This window comes from Oryctolagus cuniculus, chromosome 15, assembly GCF_964237555.1.
Source record: "Oryctolagus cuniculus chromosome 15, mOryCun1.1, whole genome shotgun sequence".
NCBI lineage: Eukaryota > Metazoa > Chordata > Mammalia > Lagomorpha > Leporidae > Oryctolagus > Oryctolagus cuniculus.
This window is the reverse complement of record NC_091446.1, coordinates 55825418-55846999: the sequence shown is the minus strand read 5'-3', so window position 1 is coordinate 55846999 and position 21582 is coordinate 55825418. Positions and strand designations below refer to the sequence as shown.

The 21582-nt window shown below is 41.4% G+C and overlaps 2 protein-coding genes across 8 annotated transcripts in view; one reads left to right on the top strand and one right to left on the bottom strand.

The window, feature by feature from the left end:
* REEP3 (receptor accessory protein 3) overlaps positions 1–21582 on the bottom strand; it is a 96416-nt gene that overhangs the window by 74543 nt on the left and 291 nt on the right. The window lies entirely within an intron of this gene.
* Positions 1325–21582, top strand: part of JMJD1C (jumonji domain containing 1C) — a 323880-nt gene continuing 303622 nt past the window's right edge. For 2 of the 7 annotated variants that reach the window (XM_051823261.2, XM_051823260.2), the window contains exon 1: positions 1325–21540. In XM_051823261.2, coding sequence (XP_051679221.1) covers positions 21168–21540 — 373 coding nt within the window. In that variant the 5' untranslated portion in view covers positions 1325–21167. The remainder of the gene's footprint in view (positions 21541–21582) is intronic. The other 5 variants (XM_070057718.1, XM_070057722.1, XM_051823268.2 and 2 more) reach the window with 5 other exon arrangements.

Genomic DNA, 21582 nt, shown 5'->3' with positions numbered 1-21582 from the left:
CGGCCCCTAAGCTCATCTTTTGCATTTCTGTGTTCCAATGGTAATGAATTCCTTGATGTTTCTCAAGAGAGTTGTATTATTTTTCTACACTTTGGCATATTTTGTTCCTTCTGACTGGAAAAAGGAGGATAATTTCAAAGATGCAGTGGGAGGCGCCTTTTTCTGAAGGGAGGAAGGAACCTCCACTGTGACACAGCCGTGACTAAACAAGTTCAGAGTTGGTGAACTCAAGGGGCTTCCATAGCCTAGACAGCTCATAGCAAGAGTCTCGGGTGATTGCTGATGTCATAAATAAGAGTGCCAATTGTTAAATCAACAATGGGAGTCACTGAGTACAGGCTCCCCACGTAGGATCTCTGTCCTTAACGTGTTTTACTATGAAACTTAAAAACAACACTACTAGTCGAACAATGCCCTATACCTTGTACGGTTGTGTGAGTGAAGCCTGTTGAAATCCTTGCTTCGTGTATACTAAGTTGGTCTTATGTATATGAAGGTGATTGAAAATGAAACTCGATGAAGGGTGGGATGGGAGAGGGAGTGGGAAAGGGGAGGGCCGCGGGAGAGAGGGAGGTTGGGGGGGGGAGCCACAACAATACAAAAGTTGCACTTTGTAAATTCACATTTATTAAATAAAAAAAGAACTTATGGGGGGGGAAAAGCCATTGTAATTCATAAACTGTACTTTGGAAATTTATATTTATTAAATAAAAGTTAAAAAAAAAAGATGCAGTGGGAAGGTCATTTTCTCCAGCAGAGATCTGAAGATGTCCTTGCCTCCTTCCTGTAGTTGAGGAAGCCCTCCCCCGCATTCTCACGGCACCTTGTGCATACTTGACATGCCAGTAAGACTCTGGGTAAGTCATTGGCCTTTCTGTGTCTCTGCTTTTTGATAAAATACAATAGTGACTGCCTTGTTGTAAGTAGTAACTGAATTACCATATAACAGTGCCAAGCTCATGGCAGACATTCTGTAAGTGTTACTAGTATTATTACTGTCATCCAGCATTATGTTCACTGGTTCTCCCATCTGGGGTCTTGTGTTGAATATTCTGGAGGATAAACACTATGCTATCTTTAGCTCTAAATCCTTAAGGCTTATAACACTCTGGTACACAGTAGGTATTCAATAAACATTCACAGAAAGAAGAGAAAAAATGTCTTCACTGTAGATGGAAAGACAGATTTGGGTTTTTTATTCACATAATCTAATATATAAATAGTCTAAAGTTGAGGCTACAAAATGAAAAAGTGACAAAAGAAACTGACAAAGTGCTAAATATTCAATCTTATGGTTCTATGACTTTTATCACCTTTTAAAAAAGGAGTGGATGGGGTTCAGCATTATGGTGAAGCAAGTTAAGCCACTGCTTCTGATCCTGGCATCCCATATCAGAGCACTGGTTCAAATCCCAGCTGCTCCTCTTCTGATCCAGCTCCCTGCTAATGCTCCAGAGAATGCAGCACAAGATAGTCCTACTATCTGAGCCCCTGCTGCCTATGTGGGAAATCTGGACAGAGTTCTTGGCTCCTGCTTTTGGCACTAGCCCAGCCTGGAGGCATTTGAGGAGTGAATCTGCAAATGGGAATTCTCTCTTTGCTTCTTTAAAAGGATTTTTTTGGGTGGGGGGCTGGCGCTGAGGTGTAGTGGGCTAAACCTCTGCCTGAGGTGGCAGCATCTTATATGGGCACCAGTTTGTATCCCGGCTGCTCTTCTTCCGATCCAGCTCTCTGCTATGGCTTGGGAAAGCAGTAGAAGATGGCCCAAGTGCATAGGTCCCTGCACTTGTGTAGGAGACCTGAAAGAAGCTCCTTGCTCTGGGCTTCAGACAGGCCCAGCTCCGGCCGTTGTGGCCATTTGGAAGACCTTTCTCTCTGTCTCTCCCTCTCTATAACTCTACTTTTCAAATAAATAAATAAATCTTTAAAATAATAATATATATTTTTTAAATTTTTTTATTTTTTGACAGGCAGAGTGGACAGTGAGAGAGAGAAACAGAGAAAGGTCTTCCTTTGCCGTTGGTTCACCCTCCAATGGCTGCCGGGGCTGGCACGCTGCGGCTGGCGCACCGCGCTGATCTGATGGCAGGAACCAGGTACTTCTCCTGGTCTCCCATGGGGTGCAGGGCCCAAGCACCTGGGCCATCCTCCACTGCACTCCCTGGCCACAGCAGAGAGCTGGCCTGGAAGAGGGGCAACCGGGACAGAATCCGGCACCCCGACGGGGACTAGAACCTGGTGTGCCAGCGCCGCAAGGCGGAGGATTAGCCTAGTGAGCCGTGGCGCCGGCTAAAATAATAATATTTTAATAAGAGATTTGTTTCTTTGAAAGGCAGAGTTCCAGAGAGAGAGAGAGAGAAGGAGGGAAGGAGGGAGAGAGGGAGGGAAGAAGGGAGGGAGGGTGGAAGAGAGAGATTGATTTTCCATTCACTGGTTCACTCTCCAAATAGAATAATGGCTGCAGCTGCGTCAATCTGAAGCCAGGAACCTCTTCTGGCTCTGGCACGTGGGTGCAGAGTCCCAAGCACTTGGGCCATCATTTGCTGCTTTCCCAGGCCATTAGCATGGAGCTGAATTGGAAGTGGAGCAGCTGGGACTTGAACTGGTACCCATGTGGGATGCCAGCGCCACAGATGGTGCCTTTGCCAGCTAAGCCACAGCTCTAGCCCCTAAAAGAATTTCTTTTTCAAAATGTTTTCCTTCCTGGTTTATGGCTAAAGATGTACTTTTCCATTATTATTATTATTTGCGTAACAACACAGTAAACTGTACTTTAAAATACCATATAGCTTTTCTTGACTATAAGAGACATTGTGGGACCAGTTCAAGTCCTGGCTGCTCTACTTCCACTTCAGTGCCCTGCTGGTGCACCTGGGAAAGCAGCAGAGGATGGCCCAAGTCCTTGGGCCCCTGTACAGGTATGGGAGCCCTGGAAGAAGCTCCTGGCTCCTGGCTTTGGATAGGATCAGCTCCGGCTGTTTTGGGAAGTGAATCAGTGGATGGAAGACCTCTCTCTGTAACTGTTTTTCAAGTGAATAAAATAAATCTTTAAAAAAAGGAGACATTGGAAAAATTCCAACAGTTTTCTTTTGAAAACATACACATACCTATCAGCCATACAGAAATAGTATTCACAAAAGAATGTCCTTTCAAAGTACTGTTTGCTAGACATAGATGGGAACATAATGCATTATGTGTGTCCCTTTCTGGTACTCAAAAACACTTCTTCTATAAATATGCTCTCTCCTCCATCCAAATATTTAAATCTATTAAGATTTTCTTCTCTAAGAGATCATTCTTTAATGACCAGAACAACCTCATTAATAAGCTAAAAGTTAGCTACTTTTGGCAGTAGAAGTCATGATTATCTGAGGCTAACAAATTACCCATTTTCCCTCTTAAAATCAGCTTTACTTTCTCACTAACAAAATAAAGACTATTAAATCATATCATCCTTCTTCAAAATTGAGGCAGTTTGTAAAACAGCAAAAAAACAACCAAACAAAAAACCTCCAAAAACAAAAAGCCAGGAAAACAAACTGTTAGAGAAATAATTCAAAATGACACCTTCAAATCCTGTTGTTCTGCTGCTAAATTCAAGACTAGATCTACCAGGCACTGGCAAAAGTAGAATGCATCAGAATTCTTCCAAAGAATGAAATAAGTTTAAAAAAATCCAAATAATAGAAAATGGAATATAATCATAACATTAGAAAGATTAAAGAAAGGTAATTTCCTTCTTCACATAGAACAAAAACGTGCAATACAATAAAAAGGTTTTTATCTTAAGCCACTGAGTTTTGGGGTGGTTCATTACACAACACTACACAAGTGACAGCAGCAGCTCCAGGTGGCAGTGAGCACAGACTCGTATGGCACGGAAGCCAGAGGTGAACCACTACTGCTGGTGAAGGACTGAGGAGGAGCTGTGTAGGTGTAATAAGACCTGCAGGAAGGTGGCAGCAATCCGGGCGAGAACAGCTAGAGGACTCCTATTCTATTTGTGGTATCCTGTACCTTGAATGCACTCAGAGAGTCAGAGTGAAGAGTGGGGGTTTTACCTAAGTTAGGTGAGGGTTATTACCATCAGACTCAGGGTCAAACTGATAAAGGTCACCCCACTTAAGGTTCATGGGTTGGTGTCTACAGGATATGAAGATATAAAATGAAATAGGGGGCAGATGTTTTTGCACAGCTGATTAAGATGTTCACATCCCATATTGGAGTACTGGTTTGAGACCTAGCTCTGCTTCCGGTTTGCTTCCCGCTAATGGATACCCTGGCAAGGCAGCAGGTGATGGTTCAAGTGGCTGAGTCCTTGCCATCCATATGGCAGGCTTGGATTGAGTTCCTAGCTCCTGGCTTTGGCCTGGTCTTGCTCTGGCTGTTGTGGGCATTTTGGGAGTGTACCATGGGATGGATGTTTTCTCTGTTTCTCTACCTCTTGAATAATAATAATAATAGCATATTAAAACATAGTACAAAGTTCCAGAAGTCTGTTTTTTCCTCATTTTTTATTTCTTTGTAATTCTAATAGTGTTCTTTTTTATCTTTTTTTTTTTTTTTATTTCAAAGTCAGAGTTACATAGAGAGAGGAGAGGCAGAGAGAGACAGAGAGACAGAGAGAGGTCTTCCATCTGCTAGTTTACTCCCCAATTGGCCACAATGGCCAGAGCTGCGCCAATCCGAAGCCAGGAGCCAGGAACTTCTTCTGGGTCTCCCATGTGGGTGGCAGACTTGGGCCATCTTCTACTGCTTTCCCAGGCCATAGCAGAGAGCTGGATTGAAAGTGGAGCAGCAGGAGTTGAACTGGCACACATATGGGATGCCAGCACTGCAGGCACTGGCTTTACCAGATATGCCATACACTGGCCCCTCTATTAGTGTTCTTCCAAAAATGTTGCAAGCTTGAAACACTCATTAGTGCTTTGTGGTAATGCAAATGGACAGTTTATTTCAAAGGGAGAGAGAGAGAGAGCGAGAGCGAGAGCGAGAGAGAGAGAGAGCACCCGAGCGAGCTGACAAAGACAGACAAAAAGAAATCTTCTATCTGCTGGTTTACTTCCCAAATATCTGCATCATCCAGGGCTGGGCCAGGCCAAAGCCAAGAGCCTTCCCATGTGAGTCATCACTTAATGCTCCCCAAGTGTATATCTGCAGGAAGCGGGATTTGGAAGTAGAACCAGGAGTTGAACCCGGGCATTTCAGCAGGGCAGATGGGTGTCCAGTGTGGCATCTCAACTGCTGTGTAAAATGACTGCCCCCCCCATCAATAAATAAATAAATATATTTGACCAAAATGTACAACACTCTCTAGTTTATAGCTTAATACTGTGGGTACTTTTAGAGGCATGAAATGGTTCTGATGAATTCAACTAAAAATAGACATAAAGCACCACATCAACAAATTTCACAAATGATCTTTTTAAGGCAGCACAAATGTGTAGTGCTGCAAATTTGCTAGGCAGCCACCTCACAAATGTGATGTTTTGCTGTTTGATGGAGTATGTTCTCTGCTAGCCGGGACTATGAAATGCATTTCCAACTTGAATTTCATGAGGTACTGCAGAGAATGTTGTAATAAAATCCAGACATTCCATCTACTACATTCCTTTCTTCTAATACTTCTGTAATTCAATCTAAAGGACCAATTAAGTCTGTCTGGAAAGATTTTACTTCTTTACAGGCCACTAATGCTCCTTATTGCTAAGCATCAGATATTTTTTAGATATTCACATTTTCTTGTTTTGATACCATCAAATCACTGAAAACCAAACTAAGGATGTTTCACAATTTTGTTTCCTTGTTTTAAAATGGCAATGGCATGAGACCGTTCAATTCTGTGGTAGTTTCCTGACACTATTTTTAAAAAAAACAAAACAAAACAAAACACTACATTTTGAAACTTTTATTATAATGGCTTTTGAACCTGGGTTGCACATTCCAATCATCTGGGCAATTTTTAAAAATAAGAAAGTCCAGGACCAATCCCAGATAAATTAAATCAGAATCTTTAGGAATTAGGTCTGGGGAAAAGTGTTTTTAAAAGTTTTGAAAGACGGTGTAATGCTTTGGGAACTCTAATGCTAAAGGAAGAACCCAGAGCAACTATATGAAAATGGACACTCTTAATTTATCATGTGTTTGATAATAATGGGAATAATCTTAAGATTTAAAAGTACTTATTTCAAAGGCAGACACACAAAGAGAGACAGATAGACAGAGACAGACAAAGAGAGACCTTTTACCCACTGGTTCACTCCTCAAATGCCTACAATAGCCAGGAGTTGGCCAGGCTAGAGTCCAGCAGCCTGGAACACAATATGGTACTCTCACCTGAGTGGTAGGAACCCAAGTAATTGACCCATGACCTGGTGCCTCCCAGGATGCATATTAGCAGCAAAATGGATTGGAAGAGGAACTGTGATTAGAATCCAGGCATTACAGTATGGGATATGGGTATCCCAAGTGGCATTATAACTGCTGCACCGAATGTCCATCCCGATGTTAAGATTTTTAAAGAGGTTAAAATCATCACTTTATCAAACCTATTTCTTTTTTTTTTTTTTTAAAGATTTATTTATTTATTTGAAAGAGTTACACAGAGAGAGGAGAGGCAGAGAGAGAGTCTTCCATCCGATGGTTTCCTTCCCAGATGGCTGCAACGGCCGGATCTGTGCTGATACGAAGCCAGGAGCCAGGAGCTTCTTCTAGGTCTCCCATGTGGGTGCAGAGGCCCAAGGACTTGGGCCATCTTATACTGCTTTCCTAGGCCACAGCAGAGAGTTGGATTGGAAGTGGAGCAGCCAGGACTCAAACCGGCGCCCATGTGGGATGCCGGTGCTTCGGGCCAGGGCGTTAACCCACTGCGCCACAGCGCTGGCCCCTATCAAACCTATTTCTTAAATGACACATCACTTTTGAAAATTTGCAAAGCTTTAGAACCGCTTTTCTTACTCAAAGTTGTAATTTTAAATTACAGCTTAGAAATTACAGTTTGAAAATCTTGTCTATTGAAAGTTCAAGGACTGGTTTGAGGGAGCAAATGCTAACATTCTTCACACCAAGAAAGGTCTTAAAGTTGTCTGACTGTTGGTATCTCTGGATAACTATTGGAGAATAGGGGGTATGGATAATGTTAATGTTAAATTTAATAAATTCATTTATTTTGCATTCTCAAGCTAAAAATCTTTACACAGACAGACCTGCAAATCCACTAGCTCATGTCTCACAATCACATTCCTGAGGTGCTTTGAGGCTCTGAAAGTCCTTTACTGACCAAGTGAGCCAGGGAACAGCCCAAAAGCCAATAAATCCTGACCATCAATGAATGACAGATGTCTTCGCCAGATCACCTCCACAGCACTGCTGACCACATGGAGAAACAAAACTCTTCATTTGGTATTTTCCATTTTATCCTCTTGCAGAAATAATGCTCAATGTGCACAGGAAATCAGTGATACATACAATAAAAAGTTAACATGATACGCCACCTCCCATCGACAGGTTCAAACATATCCCAGATTCTGGGGCTACTGTTATCTCTTTTAAATCCTGGAGAATTGATCTGAAACAGGTAAGTTTCATTCATTTACCCCAGTAGGCATCAGAGTTTCAAGCAATGTAATATTTTTGACTAAACTATCAGAGACAGAATATCAAAGCAGAAGCTGTTGACTGAAGAATATTATCCAACATTCTAATATCAACACTATCTCTTAAGTCTGAATCTGGAAGGAGGCAGTGGAGACACGGTACTTTATAGTTTTTAGATGCTGAGTAACTGTACTTTTAATAGTAATACCCCCAAATATCAAGAAAACAACTGTCATCTGAAAATAAGCAGTTACCTATATACTACCAGAACCTCACATACCCTCTGTTTAATAAGAAATTGGACATTCTCTTTTGGACTATTACTAGCTTTGAGAAAAAGAAAGGACAAGAGACAGCCTGCCTGGCGACTTCCCAGAGGTTCTGGCCTTCTGTTCACATACTCGTCATGACAGGTGCAGCCCCTTCCCTGGCTCCATCTGTGGCCTGGCTCAGCACTAAAACTGGCCCCTACACCAGTAAGAAGCATATGGGCTGGGACAGGATCAGCATCTCCTTTCTGTTGGTATCTGTTCTCTGCTTGTCGTAGCTTGTCCCTTTAGTTACTGTAGATATCTTGGTCATGACTCATTGCAAGGTTTAAGCATGTGTTTAAAGCAATAGTTGATATAAAGAATATATGACACACACAGCTAAGTTATGAAGCACAGTAAATGAACCCTGTAAATCTGTACCACCAGTACCATTGGTGCAGATCCCCTTCCTCGGCTAACCTCTCAGAGCTAACCCCTATCCCAAAATTTGTTTATCATTCTCTTCTTTTTTTTGAAAATTAATTTGCCATTATATCATTAACTATTTATTACTTATTTTTGCCTATGCTGGGTCCTTTATAATGGTATCATTCACCGTGCAATCATACCAAGTTTGCTTTTTAAATAAACACTGTACTTTCCCTAACATTTGTCCATGTTGATACTTTAAAGAGGTAATTAATTTGATTTTACTGTCATATAATATCCCAATATGTAAATATGCCAACATTTCTTTACCCATTCTTCTGTCCATGTAAATTACTTTTTTTTGTAGATTATTGGCTTAAGAATTTTCCTATAAATATCCTTGCAAATGTCTCTTGGTGCATGTGCCAAATTTCTTTTATAGTATAGCTAGTTGTGGAATTGCTGGGTTATAGGCTATGTGAATGATTAACACTGTAACTTAGGGCCAAGTTGCTTTCCAAAGTAGTTCCAGCATTTTACTCTCCTATTGGCATGACAAAAAGGATCCTGTTGCTCCACATGCTTGCCAACACTTGGTATTTTCAGACTTCTTAATTTTTTGCAGTCTAGTAGGTGTGAAATAGAATTTCAATGTGGTCTTAATTTACATTTTCTTGCAAGCTAATGAGTTCTTTTTATATGTCTAGTTGTCATTGGTTTCCTCTTCTATGAGATGTTTATTTGTCCATCTTTCTTTTAGATAATGAATTCCTAACTAGTTTTTAAAATTTTGTATTCAGAAAGGGACATTTAAAATAACCATATTTTTTTCCCACACAGATTCAGAAGAAAGAATGTAAACTGATTTTTAAAAAAACGTTTTAATATTTACTTATTTGAAAAGCAGAGTTACAGAGAGAGAGGGAGAGATATATAGAGAGATATCTTTCATCTGCTGATTCACTCCCCAGCAACTGCTGGGGCTGGGCCAGGCTGAAGCCTAGAGGCAGGAACTCCACTGTAATATCCCACATGGGTGGCAGGGGCCCAAGCACCTGGGCCATTCTCCGTTGCTTTCCCAGGCACATAAGCAAGGAGCGAGATTGAAAGTGGGACAAGACTTGAACTGGATGGGATGCAAACAGTTGACAAAACTCAGGAATTATTGTGAATTTCTATCTCACTAAAGATGATCTAAAATGCAAAAAATAGGGGCAGATGTTTGGTCCACCAGCTTAAATCACTGCTTGGAATGTCTGCATCCCATTTTGAAGTTCCTGGTTCTTGTCCTGGCTACTCAGCTTCTGATCCAGCTTCTTGTTAATGAGCATCTTGGGAGCAGCAGATGATGGCTTGAGTACTTGGGTCCCTGCTACCCCTGTGGAAGAACAGAGTTGAGTTCCTGACATTGGCCTGGCTCAGCCTTGGCTCTTTCAGGCATTTGGGGAATGAATCAGCTGGTAGAAGATCTCTCTCTCTCAAATAAAAAATGGAAATTAAAAAACAATAAAATGTAGAAAACACTGGTAATTATTATAACTCCAGGATATGATATAGCATTTTGATTAAGGTCTATGCCTGGAACTAGACTGTTACTTGGTTCTACTGGTTCAACTACATAGTAGCTTTGTGATCATCTTGGGCAAGCTATTTCATGTCTCTAAACCTAAAGTTTCTCATTAGGTTTATGTAGGTTATAGCAATATCATTGGGATTGTAGTGAGATACAAATAAACTAGCTTGAAGGTGTTCAGAACAATGCTGGGTGTTAAATATGCCTCAGATACATGTTTATTTAACAAGCATTACCTGTATGGTTGGCGTCTAAAAAACCCTTCACTACCATATCATGATTTTCTCCAACTTTTCTTCATTTTTTAAAAAGATTTATTTATTTGAAAGTCAGAATTGCAGAGAAAGAGAGAGACAGAGAGAGAGACAGAAAGATCTTCCATTGGCTGGTTCACTCCCCAAATGGCCACAATGGCCAGGCTGAAGCCAGAAACTTCATCCGGGTCTCCGACATGGGTGCCCCAAGCACTTGGACCATCTTTCGCTATTTTCCCAGGTGCATTAGCAGGGAGCTGGATTGAAAGTGGAGCAACCAGGATCCGAAGGGGCATCCTTTTTGGGTGCTGGTGTTGCAGATGGTGGCTTAAACAGCTACGCCACAGCACCAGCTCCCAGGACCCAATACCTGTCCCCACCCTGACCTTTTCTTCTAAAGACTGATATGTTTTAATTCTCACAGTTGGGCAGATAATCCACTCATAAACTACTCTGCTGTGAAGTAGATTTAATTTTTTTTCTCCTAGAGATTAACCAAGCTGTCATAACACCTCTGATTAGATTATCTATGCATTCCTATTGACTTTGGAAGGCAGCTATGCTCACCACTCTACCACCAACGCGCATGCCTATTGACTTTGAATTTATGTCAGTCTTTTTAGATTTTCATACTAACCTGGGTTAATTTCTGGGTTCTTTACTGTGCTCCATTAAGTCTAGTGTCCATCACTGTATCAATACTACTATCTTAATTACAACAACATTATAATAAGTCTTTATATCTAATAGGGCAGGTCTTTATTCCTGTTCTTCACAGTTGTTTTATTGATTCTTAGGCTTCTGTTCTTTCCTATAAACTTCAGATAATTAGCCTATCAGTTACATGAAGACAACAACAATAAAAATCCTGTTGGAGGTGGCCAGATGGCCCATTCACCAGTGTCAAGCTCCACCCCCATTCTAATGGGATTCACTACTCCTACTTCCCTGCCCCCACCCCCAAGGTTTTAAAAGGACCTGTTTCTGAACTCACGGCTCTGGTTCTTTCTCCCGGTTTCCTGATCTCTCTCTCTGTCTGTCTCTTGATCTCTCTAGATCTCTCTTTTATAATCTCCTACCTCTTTTTTCCTCTTCACCCCTTCCCTCCAGTCTGTCAGGTTTCCCCCAATAAAACCTTTCCCTTAAAAAAATTTAAAAATCCTGTTGGAAACTCCACTGAAGTTATAGATTCAATGGGGTAGAACTGGGGCCAGCACTGTGGCACAGTGGGTTAAATAGCTGCCTTCAGCACTGACATCCCATATGGGTACTGGTTAGAGTCCTGGCTGCTTCACTTCTATTCCAGGTCCCTGCTAATGCACATGGGAAAGCAGTGGAAGATGGCCCAGGTCCTTGGATGGCCTAGGTCCCTTGCGGAGGACCTAGAAAGCTTCTGGATCCTGGCTTGGGCCAAGCCCAGCCACAAATGGCTGATGTGGCCATTTGGGGAGCGAACCAGCAGATGGAGGATCTCTCTCTCTGTAACTCTGCCTTTCAAACAAACAAACCTTTATGCAAAAAGAATGATTGATAATTATGAATTAATATTCACCCGTTAACATAGACTATAACTCAAATTTTTAAACTTTTTAAATCATGTTTTATAACTCTCTTCACAGTATTTTACTCCTTGTTTTAGTCCATTTCTAATAAAAGAATGTAATTTGTTGACTTTTATTGTTTTTATTGACATATTTGAACCTGTTTCTATCAGCTTTTTATTTCCCTATGACTCTACCCACTGTCTCCCAAATCTGATGTTTATTTTGGCCTTCTAATCCCTTTAACTTCCTTTTTTCTCTTCTGTTAGTTTGAAACTATAGATTATATTTTTAATCTTTTAAAATTATTATCTCTCTGCAATGATAGAGACCATACCATTCACTTTTCACCTTTATTGACAGTGAAAGGAAAAGATAAAAACTAGAGCAAAGGATGAGAAGCATAAAAGAAGACAAGAGCCAGTGATTACATACTTTGAAGTGGGGAAGTAGAACTGAAGTCCTTGAAGAGAGAAAGAACTGAACGTGTCTTCCTGCCCTTATCACCCACTTAGAGTGGCCTGGAGCAGCAGCACTTTCCTTTGTATTTCCCAGTTATTTAGGGTACTCATGGTCTCCTTTTATTGCTACCATAAAATGGTTCCTGACCCTATTTTTTAAATTTAGTTTTAGGTGAGCTATTTCAATTAAAGCACAGTGAGACTTTGTCACCAGTAAAAATCTGAGATAACTGGGTATAGATTTACCAGAAGGCAGAACATTATATATTTTAAAGTTATGGGAGAACAATTGAAACAGAGCAGCATTTACACCATATTTATTACCTAAATGAATTTAAGATATAGGATTCATAAATTCTTAATAATTATCTGACTATAGGGAAGGACTATAAACTTTGGGGACAAAAACATTTCTTTCCTATTTAAATTTATGTCAGTTTTACTTGGCAAAGAACAGATATCTTTTCAGACTATGTTTGCACAAAACTTTCAGATGACTTTTCCCAAACAATTTAACATTTTAATACATTCAGGTTAAAATTTATATACTGTCAAGGTCATTTTATATGGACACAGAGGTATATCTTTAAAGGCTACTTTCTACTACTCATTAATGATCAACTTAATGTCAATAAAACCACTATTATTTCAATTCAGAAGAAAACTGAAAATCCCTATATTTCAGAAATCAGAAAAAGAACTAAGGATTATTAGGAAAAAATTAATCACCAAAAATACAAGGCAAATAAACACCAAATGAATATCTTGGAAGTTTATCCAGCAATAGTGAGATTGGTTTCAACAAAAAACAAAAACCACAGGCACAAAGCAGTAAAGAATGGGTCATAGCAATAATGACATCCATTAGGCAAATATCGCCAATTTTGCTTTCCTTTATTTCCATATTTGCACTCTATTTAAGTCAACACTCAAGAATGCCTACTAGTAGTTGTTCCTGTGGGGTTCTCCAAGCTCAAACACAGAAAAGTCACTTTGTTTATTCTATACAGTTTTAGTCAAAGTGTATTAAAATTTCAGAAGCCCTAACCATTGGTGATTTGAGTGTGATGAAGAAAAAGTGTCAGCTTAGTGAGTATTCGGCCTATAATTTATTCAGGGCTCTATACATGCATGTTATTTTCAAATGTCAAACAATTTTGTCTATTAATCATTGTTAATATTCATGTAATATAAGGTTATGTATTTATTTAAAATATCTAAGTAGTTTTATTAAAAACAATACACTTTGCAGCTTCTCACAAAGAGTTACTTTATCAATGGTTCCCCACAGAAAACACATGCACTATCAGGTCTTCAACTAAGTCTCTCCTCTGTCTTTGCACTCCTAGTGAGAGAGCACTGCTCACATGAAGTCATGAGCTTCAGTGCTGACCAAATGTAGATGCTATAAAATTTTCCTTTATATACTGAATAAACCAGTTTCCCTATAAGGGCCACTTACTGTGCCTTGTACTTCCCAATAACAGAAAATTCAGAATCCCTCCCCATGTGACAATTCTTTAATTATATTAAGACAGCTATTTTGATAGACTTTTTACTTCCTTTTTACAACCAATTAAAATACTTTAAGCAATTTATTGCTTATATACTGTGACTGCCCTTAAACTTCCACAAGGATTTAAAAACTACCTGCTACAGTCTTAGCACACACACACACAGACACGTCACCTTCTCTTGCTCTCATATTCCAAAAACAAAAATAAGAATGGCATTCATTTTCAGTCGCATTATTCTATTTTTCTTTCCTTTATTTGTTAAGGTATAAAACTGTACTTTCCTTTCCATCACCAAAACTATTTTAGTAAAGTTACCCTGGTTTGAAGAGACCATTTTTAGTAACAGCACAAATGCAGAATCTTTTCTCTTTTGCTATCTGGAATAAATGCCTGGAAAGAGGTGCATTAGGGAAAAAAGGCTTTTCATTCAACTCTGAGATCCTCCCAATCCCTCTTTACAAATAATTCATTCACTGTAGCTTTTGTGACAAAAATAATTGCCCAGTAAGCATTGGAGGAGGGAAAGATAAGCTAATCCCTGAATTCATGGTGTATAATATTTACTGTTAATAATTATGCAATTTACAGTTCATTTTCGTTATTTTCATCTGATTCTGCAGAAAACAAGTATTCATTGAGCTTGTTCTGTGTTCAATGAGCAAATCAGAGAAAAGACCTGCCCTTATGGAGATTATTTTCTGGGAGCACACAGACAAGAAACAGAGCCATAAAATGTACAGCATGCTTCTAAGTAGCAGATGTTTCAGAGAAGAGAGCAGGGAAGGGTAGGAGTTGTTGAGATGAGGGGAGGTCTCATTGAGAAGTGACATCTTGAGGGACGGCAGGCAATGAGTCTGGTGGTATCTGTGGGGAGAGCAGTGAGGCAGGGATGGACAAGTGCCCAGACTCTCAGGCAAGAGGCATGTGGGGGAAGACCAGAGACCACCGAGGCTGGAGTGGAGACAGGGAGGCACAGGGCAGGTGGAGATGAGGTCTGAGAGGTGAAGGAGTCCAGATTGTGCCCTGTGTGAGACCACAGTAAGGATTTGTCTGTAATGAGTAAGGCAGGAAGTCACTTCTGAAGACAGAATGATGCAACATGATTTGACTTGGTGGCAGGATCACACTGGTTGCTGTGTTAAGAATAAACTGTTGTGGGGCCAGAGTTGAGGACCAGTGGGTTAAGCTACTGCCTGAGGTGCCAGCATCCTACATCGGAATGCTGGGGGTCCTGACTACTCTGCTTCTAATGCAGCTTCCTGTTAATGTCCCTGGGAAAGCAGCAGATGATGGCCCAAGCACTTGGGCTCCTGTCATCCATGTGGGAGACTTGGATGGAATTCCTCAATCATGGCTTCAGCCAGGACCAGCCCTGATCATTGCGGCCATCTGGGGAGTGAATCATGGTATGGAAAATCTATTTAGTTCTCTTTCTCTGTAGCTCTGCCTTTCAAAAAAATAAAAAATATTTTTGTCTTTTTTCTTTTGAAGAGGAAACTGTCAGAGAGAGTAGAAGCAGGATGCCGTGCTATCTAACAATACATTTAAGAGATGACGTTGGCTTGGACTAGACATTGTATGTAAAGGTGGTAAAACCCGGATCTAGTGGTTAGCATTATGATGTAGTCGGTAAAGCTGCCACCTGCAATGTTAGCATTCCATATAGGCACTGGTTGGAGTTCTAGCTCCTACACTTCTGATCCAGCTCCCTGCTGATGGCCTGGAAAAAGCAGCAGAAGAGGGCCCAAGCGTTTGGGCCCCTGCTACCCATGTGGGAGACCTGGAAGAAGTCCTGGCTCCTGGCTTCAGGTTGGTCCAGCCCTGGATGTTGCAGTCACCTAGGGAATGAACCAGTGGATGGAAGACCTCTCTCTCTCTCTCTCTCTCTCTCTCTCTCTCTCTCTCCTTTCCAACACTTTCAAATAAACGAATAAATCTTAAAAAACAAAACAAAACAAAACAAAACCTGGATCTGTTTTGAAAGTAGAATCAGTATGACTGTAGGATCCAACATAGGGAATGAGAGAAATAATGGAATTCAGGATGGTATAAGCCCAAGGGTTTTGGCCTGAGCTGCTGGAAGGATATACCTGTCATTAATAGAGCCAGGGAAGACTGGCAGAAAAGCCAGACCAGGAATGAAACTCAGGAGCTCAGTTGTTGAAATCTTATGACTTTGAGCTATTTCCAAATGCAGTGAAGCAGGCAGCTCTGGATTGGAGCTGTAATGTAATAGGAAAGCTCACAGAAGCATAAATGGTGAAGAGAGAGAATGTCTAAGGACTAAGCCCCTTTAGAAGTCAGGACGCATGGAGGAACAGGCAAAGGAAACTAAGAAGGGAGTGGCTAGTGAGTCACGAAGAAAACAAGAAAAGCAAAGCTTCTGGGAAACCAAGTGAAGAAAGCACTTCAAGCAGAGACAGAGTAACTGCTATCAACAGCCAAGTCAGATGAGGACCAGACAGTTTGGTTAAGTGGAGATCATCGTTGACCTAAGATGGACAATTTCAGTCTTGCGGAAGGAGGCAAAGCCTAAATGAGAGTGGTGCAAGAGCATCTGGAAGGAGACAGAGTAGAAACAGTGAACACAGACTGTTCTTCTAAGGAAGATAAGATGAAAACCAGTAGGTTGAAAGAAGTTTTCTTTTTGGTTATCTTTTCTTAAAGACAGGAGCAACAACAGCATGTTGGCATGCTGACAAGGAAATTCTAGCAGAGGGGAAAACAGCTAAGGCTGGAGAGAAGTGGCGAAAGTGCTGGAGTATGGTTTTTAAGGTAATTTAGTCTCAAAGATATTCATTAAATACAAATGAAGAGGATCAGTTAAAGAAAGAGGATGGCTGTTTCTACTAGTACTGCCAGGCAATAAAATTATGGTAAAACAAAAATAAAAATGTAGTACTAATGTAAAGGGGAACTATGGACATATAGAATTAAAAAGGAAGTCTCCAAATTAAGTTCTTTTTATATGAGAAAGAAGGGCTTAACAAATATCTGGGGCAATTACTTTTATATTTAGAAGTGATCAAGAAATCAGAATTGCATTAAAACTCTAAACTTTCCACACAACCAAATAGAAACTATCTAAGAGAAGTGAAATTAGATTTAGGAACATTTGCATCAAATATATTAAAACGTTAATTATGTAAGGAGCAAAGAGCGCAGACAAATCAAGTAAATTATCATGTAACCATGAGATAAATGAGAAAAGTATATGCACGTACTGTTTGCACAAGAGGAGATATATTTAATAAACAAACATTAGAAAAAATATCCAACCTTACTAATAAGGAATAAAGCACAAGTGAGAACAAAGATATCTATTATATTTTGTTTATATTTATAAAAAGGAAAAATTAAAAGGCCCAAGTAAAGAGAGTATTTAGACAATGCTGGTGGCAATGTAAAATAGTAATATCCTTTTGGAAAGCAATCTGGCAATTCATATCGACAGTCATCAAAATATTCACAGCACTTGACTCAGAAATACTCCTGTTGTCTATTTATCCTAATGAAATAATAAAATCAATGAGTATGTGTAAATGATGTCCACTGTAGCATTGCAATTACATTGTAGCATTACTTATCAAGATGAAACACTAGAAACTGTCTAAATGCAAAATAAAAAAAGGAATGAATGGCTTTGAAAATTATGAATACTGGGGCTGGCACTGTGGTGCATTAGGTTAATCCTCCACCTGTGGTGCCAGCATCCCATATGGGTGCTGGTTCTAGTCCTGGCTGCTCTACTTCCAGTCCAGCTCTCTGCTATGGCCTGGGAAAGCAGAAGATGGCCCAAGTGCTTGGGCTCCTGCACCCATGTGGGAGACCAGGAAGAAGCACCTGGCTCCTGGCTTCGGACTGGCACAGCTCCAGTCGTTGCGGCCATCTGGGGAGTGAACCAACGGAAGGAAGACCTTTCTCTGTCTCTACCTCTGTCTATAACTCTACCTCTCAAATAAATAAATAAAATCTTAAAAAAAAAGAGAAAATTATGAATACTAACTCCATCAATCAGAAGGTATTCAATAAGTTTTTGGAGCAGCCTACAAGATGTTTACAATATAACAATAAATAGAACACAACGTTTAGGATACTCCAATCACAACTGTACCTATACACAAAAAGACTCAAAGGAAAAAAGGAACAGGGAAAATAGCTTAAAGGTTCAGTATGCTGGGGTTTTATGGGAGCTATGTTCTTCCTTGTTCTAACAACTGCTACCATTTATGGAACACTAATGACTTGGCAGATGCTGGACTATGGACATTATGTGTATGGCCATACTTAATCCCTGTGGAGCGGGTCATGGCCAGTAAACAGCAGAGCTGATAGTTGAATTTAGGCAATCTGGTTTTAGTACTGATCTTAGTCACGATGCTGAGGGGCCACCATTGTGGTGTAGTGGATCAAGCAGCCACTCCTGACACAGGCATCCCATACTGGAGAGTCCTTCTGATCCACATCCCTGCTAATGCACCTAAGAAAGCAGCAGAAGATGCTCAAGTACTTGAGCTCCTGCCACTCATGTGGAAGACCCGGACAGAGTTTCAGGCTCCTGGCTTCAGCCTGGGTCAGCCCTAGCTGTTGTAGCCATCTGGGGGAATGAACCAGCATATGGAAGATCTCTTTCTCTATCTCACCCTCTCTGTCACTCTGCCTGTGAAATAAATTAATAAAATGAGCTTCCACCTGCTAGTTCATTTCCCAGATGCCCACAATGGTTGGGGCTAGGCCAGGCCCCAAAGCTGTGAGCTGGGAACTGAACTCAGGTCTCCCAACTGGGTGGCAGGAACCCAGGACTTGAGCCATCACTTGCTGCCTCCTGGGGTGTGTATTAGCAGGAAGCTGGAATGGGCAGTAGAGTTAGAACTTGAATGTGGGAGTCCCAACCTGCCCTAAACTTCTATTGATCCCATTTGCCCACAAACTTTTTGAATAATCCTAATAAATAAATTAAGAAAAGTTAGGGAAAAAAGGATCTTTCCCTCAGGTTGTGAGTCCTGTATCAAAAGGTAAAATAGGGGTATCATATATGTAGTGTCATTTTGTAATCAGATTGTTGTCTCTTACAAATCGCTATCTAACCTGTCAATCTTGTTTAGGAAGTTTGAATAAACTGATTTTAAATAGACTGTAAACAATTAAAAAACCACCTTTCTACCATCATATGTTAGAGCTGGACAAAAGAGTTTAGGGATTATCAGATGCCTTCACATCTACTAAGAAACTAGGTCTATAATGAGTAAGAGACTGACTCAAGGTCATTCAGCTGGTTAATAAAACCAAAGCTATTTTTCAGTTACAGATTTCCTGATGACAGTCCAGTCATACTCTTTTTCCTATACCACTTTACTCCTCACCTCCCCTCTTCCATCCACGAAAAATCTATCTTATGTTTTAAGTGCAAACTAAAGGCCAGCCATCATACTCAGCACATTTTTGGCTAAACTAATTTAATCTTCTCAACAGTTTCAGCAGGCAAATATGACAGCTATTTTAAGATGAGGAGACTGAACCTCAATTGGGTTTAGTATGCTGCCCAAGGCCACATTATTAACTAGCATCCAGACCCAATTTCACAGCCAGTGCTCCTGCGCCCAGGTTGTGCTGCAAGGATTGGGCAGAACGTGGTCTTGCACCCACGCAGCTCTGGTGACAGATCCCTTGTGTTCCTGCTCTTGCCACCAGAGAGGTTCATGTTGAAAGAACTGTCTGATCTTGCTCAGTTTGAGCTGGTTGCTTCAGTGGGTTAGAAAGAATGTAAATAAATTCTACCTGCTGGTGTGAAAAAGGTTTCCAAGTTTGGGTAGATCCTAGGATTGTTCGTTCTTGTTTAGAGACGGAAACTGAAGAGCAAAGGAGAAAGATCTAATGATGCTTGTATTCCCTGACAAGTGTGCTATCTAACGTGCTGAGGGATCAATGGCTCAGGAAATGTTTCCCAACACTTGATAAACACATTTCTTTCCATGACCTTTTCTTCCTTAGATTTGTTCCCTTTCCTTTGCTTCAAACCTTAAGTTCTGTAGGCTGTATTACTAAAGGCTTCAGCCCTCTCTCTCCAGTTAGGGAGCCTCCTAAGTGGTCTCCCTTTCTTCTGAGTCTCTCCATTGGACAAAACAAGGGCAGAGAATTTTCCACAGTGAAGCTACTGCTAACATATAGGATCCATCCCTTCTTTCTTGAAAACAAGCCCCAGACTATCTTTCTAGATTTCTCTCTCTCCAGGGGCTTAAGCCACTGTGACTAATTCAGGCTTGGGCTCACACCAATTGCTCCATCAGGAACCCTCCTTGCCTGTCTAGATTCTGTCCATTCTTCAAGGCCATTGCAAATGTAATCGCCCTTGCCTCTTCCGATGATCCTTCAACCACATATAACTTTCTTGCCTAACACTGAGCGTCATCTGGGTGTACCTCTTAAAAGCTTTGACACTCTGACCCTGACTGCAGACACCTGTGGATCTTAAATTGTCCGTTTCATTAAGTCAACAAGTTGTTACAGACCTGTATGTTATAGGTAGCATCTAGAAGATGCCTTATTTACAGTCAATGATCAAAACACAAATGACATTTGAGTAATGCCAAGGAAATCAAAATGCTTCACAATTTTCTATCATTTGAAGAACTGGCCAAAGAAACTGAGAGTTAAAAAAAAAAGAAAAAGAAATAAAAAAAAAGCACAGTTTCTTAAGAGGGCAGATGCAACAGTTGATAGACAGCTACTAGGTCGAGAAAGGTGTGCCTGGATTACGCAAAGATCAGAGGCCTGGAAAAGGCTACAAAAAACAATCTGAAAGCATCTGTGGCACGCTTTTATTTCTTTATTTTTAGTTTTACACAGATAAACGCAGGAAGCTTTGAGTCTTCAAAACTAGTTGGTCGTTCAATGGAGTGATGAATTTTGAATGCTACAGTGCTCATCAGTTGGGCTACTAAAGGGATTCCCAACAAAAACCCAACCTCAGAGAATTTACCTCCTTTTTCCTCGTTAAAAACGAAATAAGCAATCTGGAAATGCTGTATTTTCCCTAAATTCTAAAGCGAATCTGAGAAGCCCACGGCCTCACATAAACATTTCATAAAGGTGCTGATCGTGAATAATGAATGGATTCAGGGGCCCTGGCTGTGACTACGTCATCGTTGTTTACTCGGGGACTTTTATTTTTTTTTTCTTTTTTGGGGGGAGGGGTTACATGGGAAGGAGGGAATCAGTTTAAGTTATATTCATATACCTTTACTGAGTAAACGCCACAATCCAACGGACACGAAGAATTTGCTGGTGAAAGCACAATGAAATGAAGCGATAATCTGAACAAAGGCAACAGGCACCTGCCGTCTCTCAATCCCTGAGCAAATATTTCCGCCAAGACGGGGGCAATTTGGGGATGTGGGCGAGCAGGCGGGCGTCACCTTTTTAATAGCAGCCGCCTTTCTCGGTAAGCTGTAAACCTGGCAACAACTGGGACCCTTCCAAAGGATCCCGAGCTGGGAGCGGTCTCAGGTTTTCAGACAAATCTCTCCTCCTACCACACGTGACCCAATGGCAATCAGCCGCCGCGAGAGACACCGCAACGCATCAGCCGCGGGATACAAAGGCTTCGGCGCCGCCGCCGCCGCATCCCCGGGAGGATCGCCGAGCCTCCCGCGCTCGGCGTCAGCGGAGTTTGCGCAGGTCGCCGCCACGAGGCGCGCCACTCCCGGGCCCACAGGGCGGTGCCGCGCAGCGCGGGGAACGGGAGCAGGGGGCGCGCGCCGCCTGCCCTGTGCGCCTGCCCACCCAGCGCCGCCGGAGCAGGGGCGCCGAGTCGCACGCAGCCGAGCAGGGCCGCGCCGCACCGCGCCGTGCCGCAGCCGCAGCCGCCACCACTGGACCCTCGTCCGCCGCACGGAGCCCCGCAGCGACGTGGACCAGGGTGAGGAAGCCGAGGGCCCCCAGCTCCCGGGTGTGGGCCCAA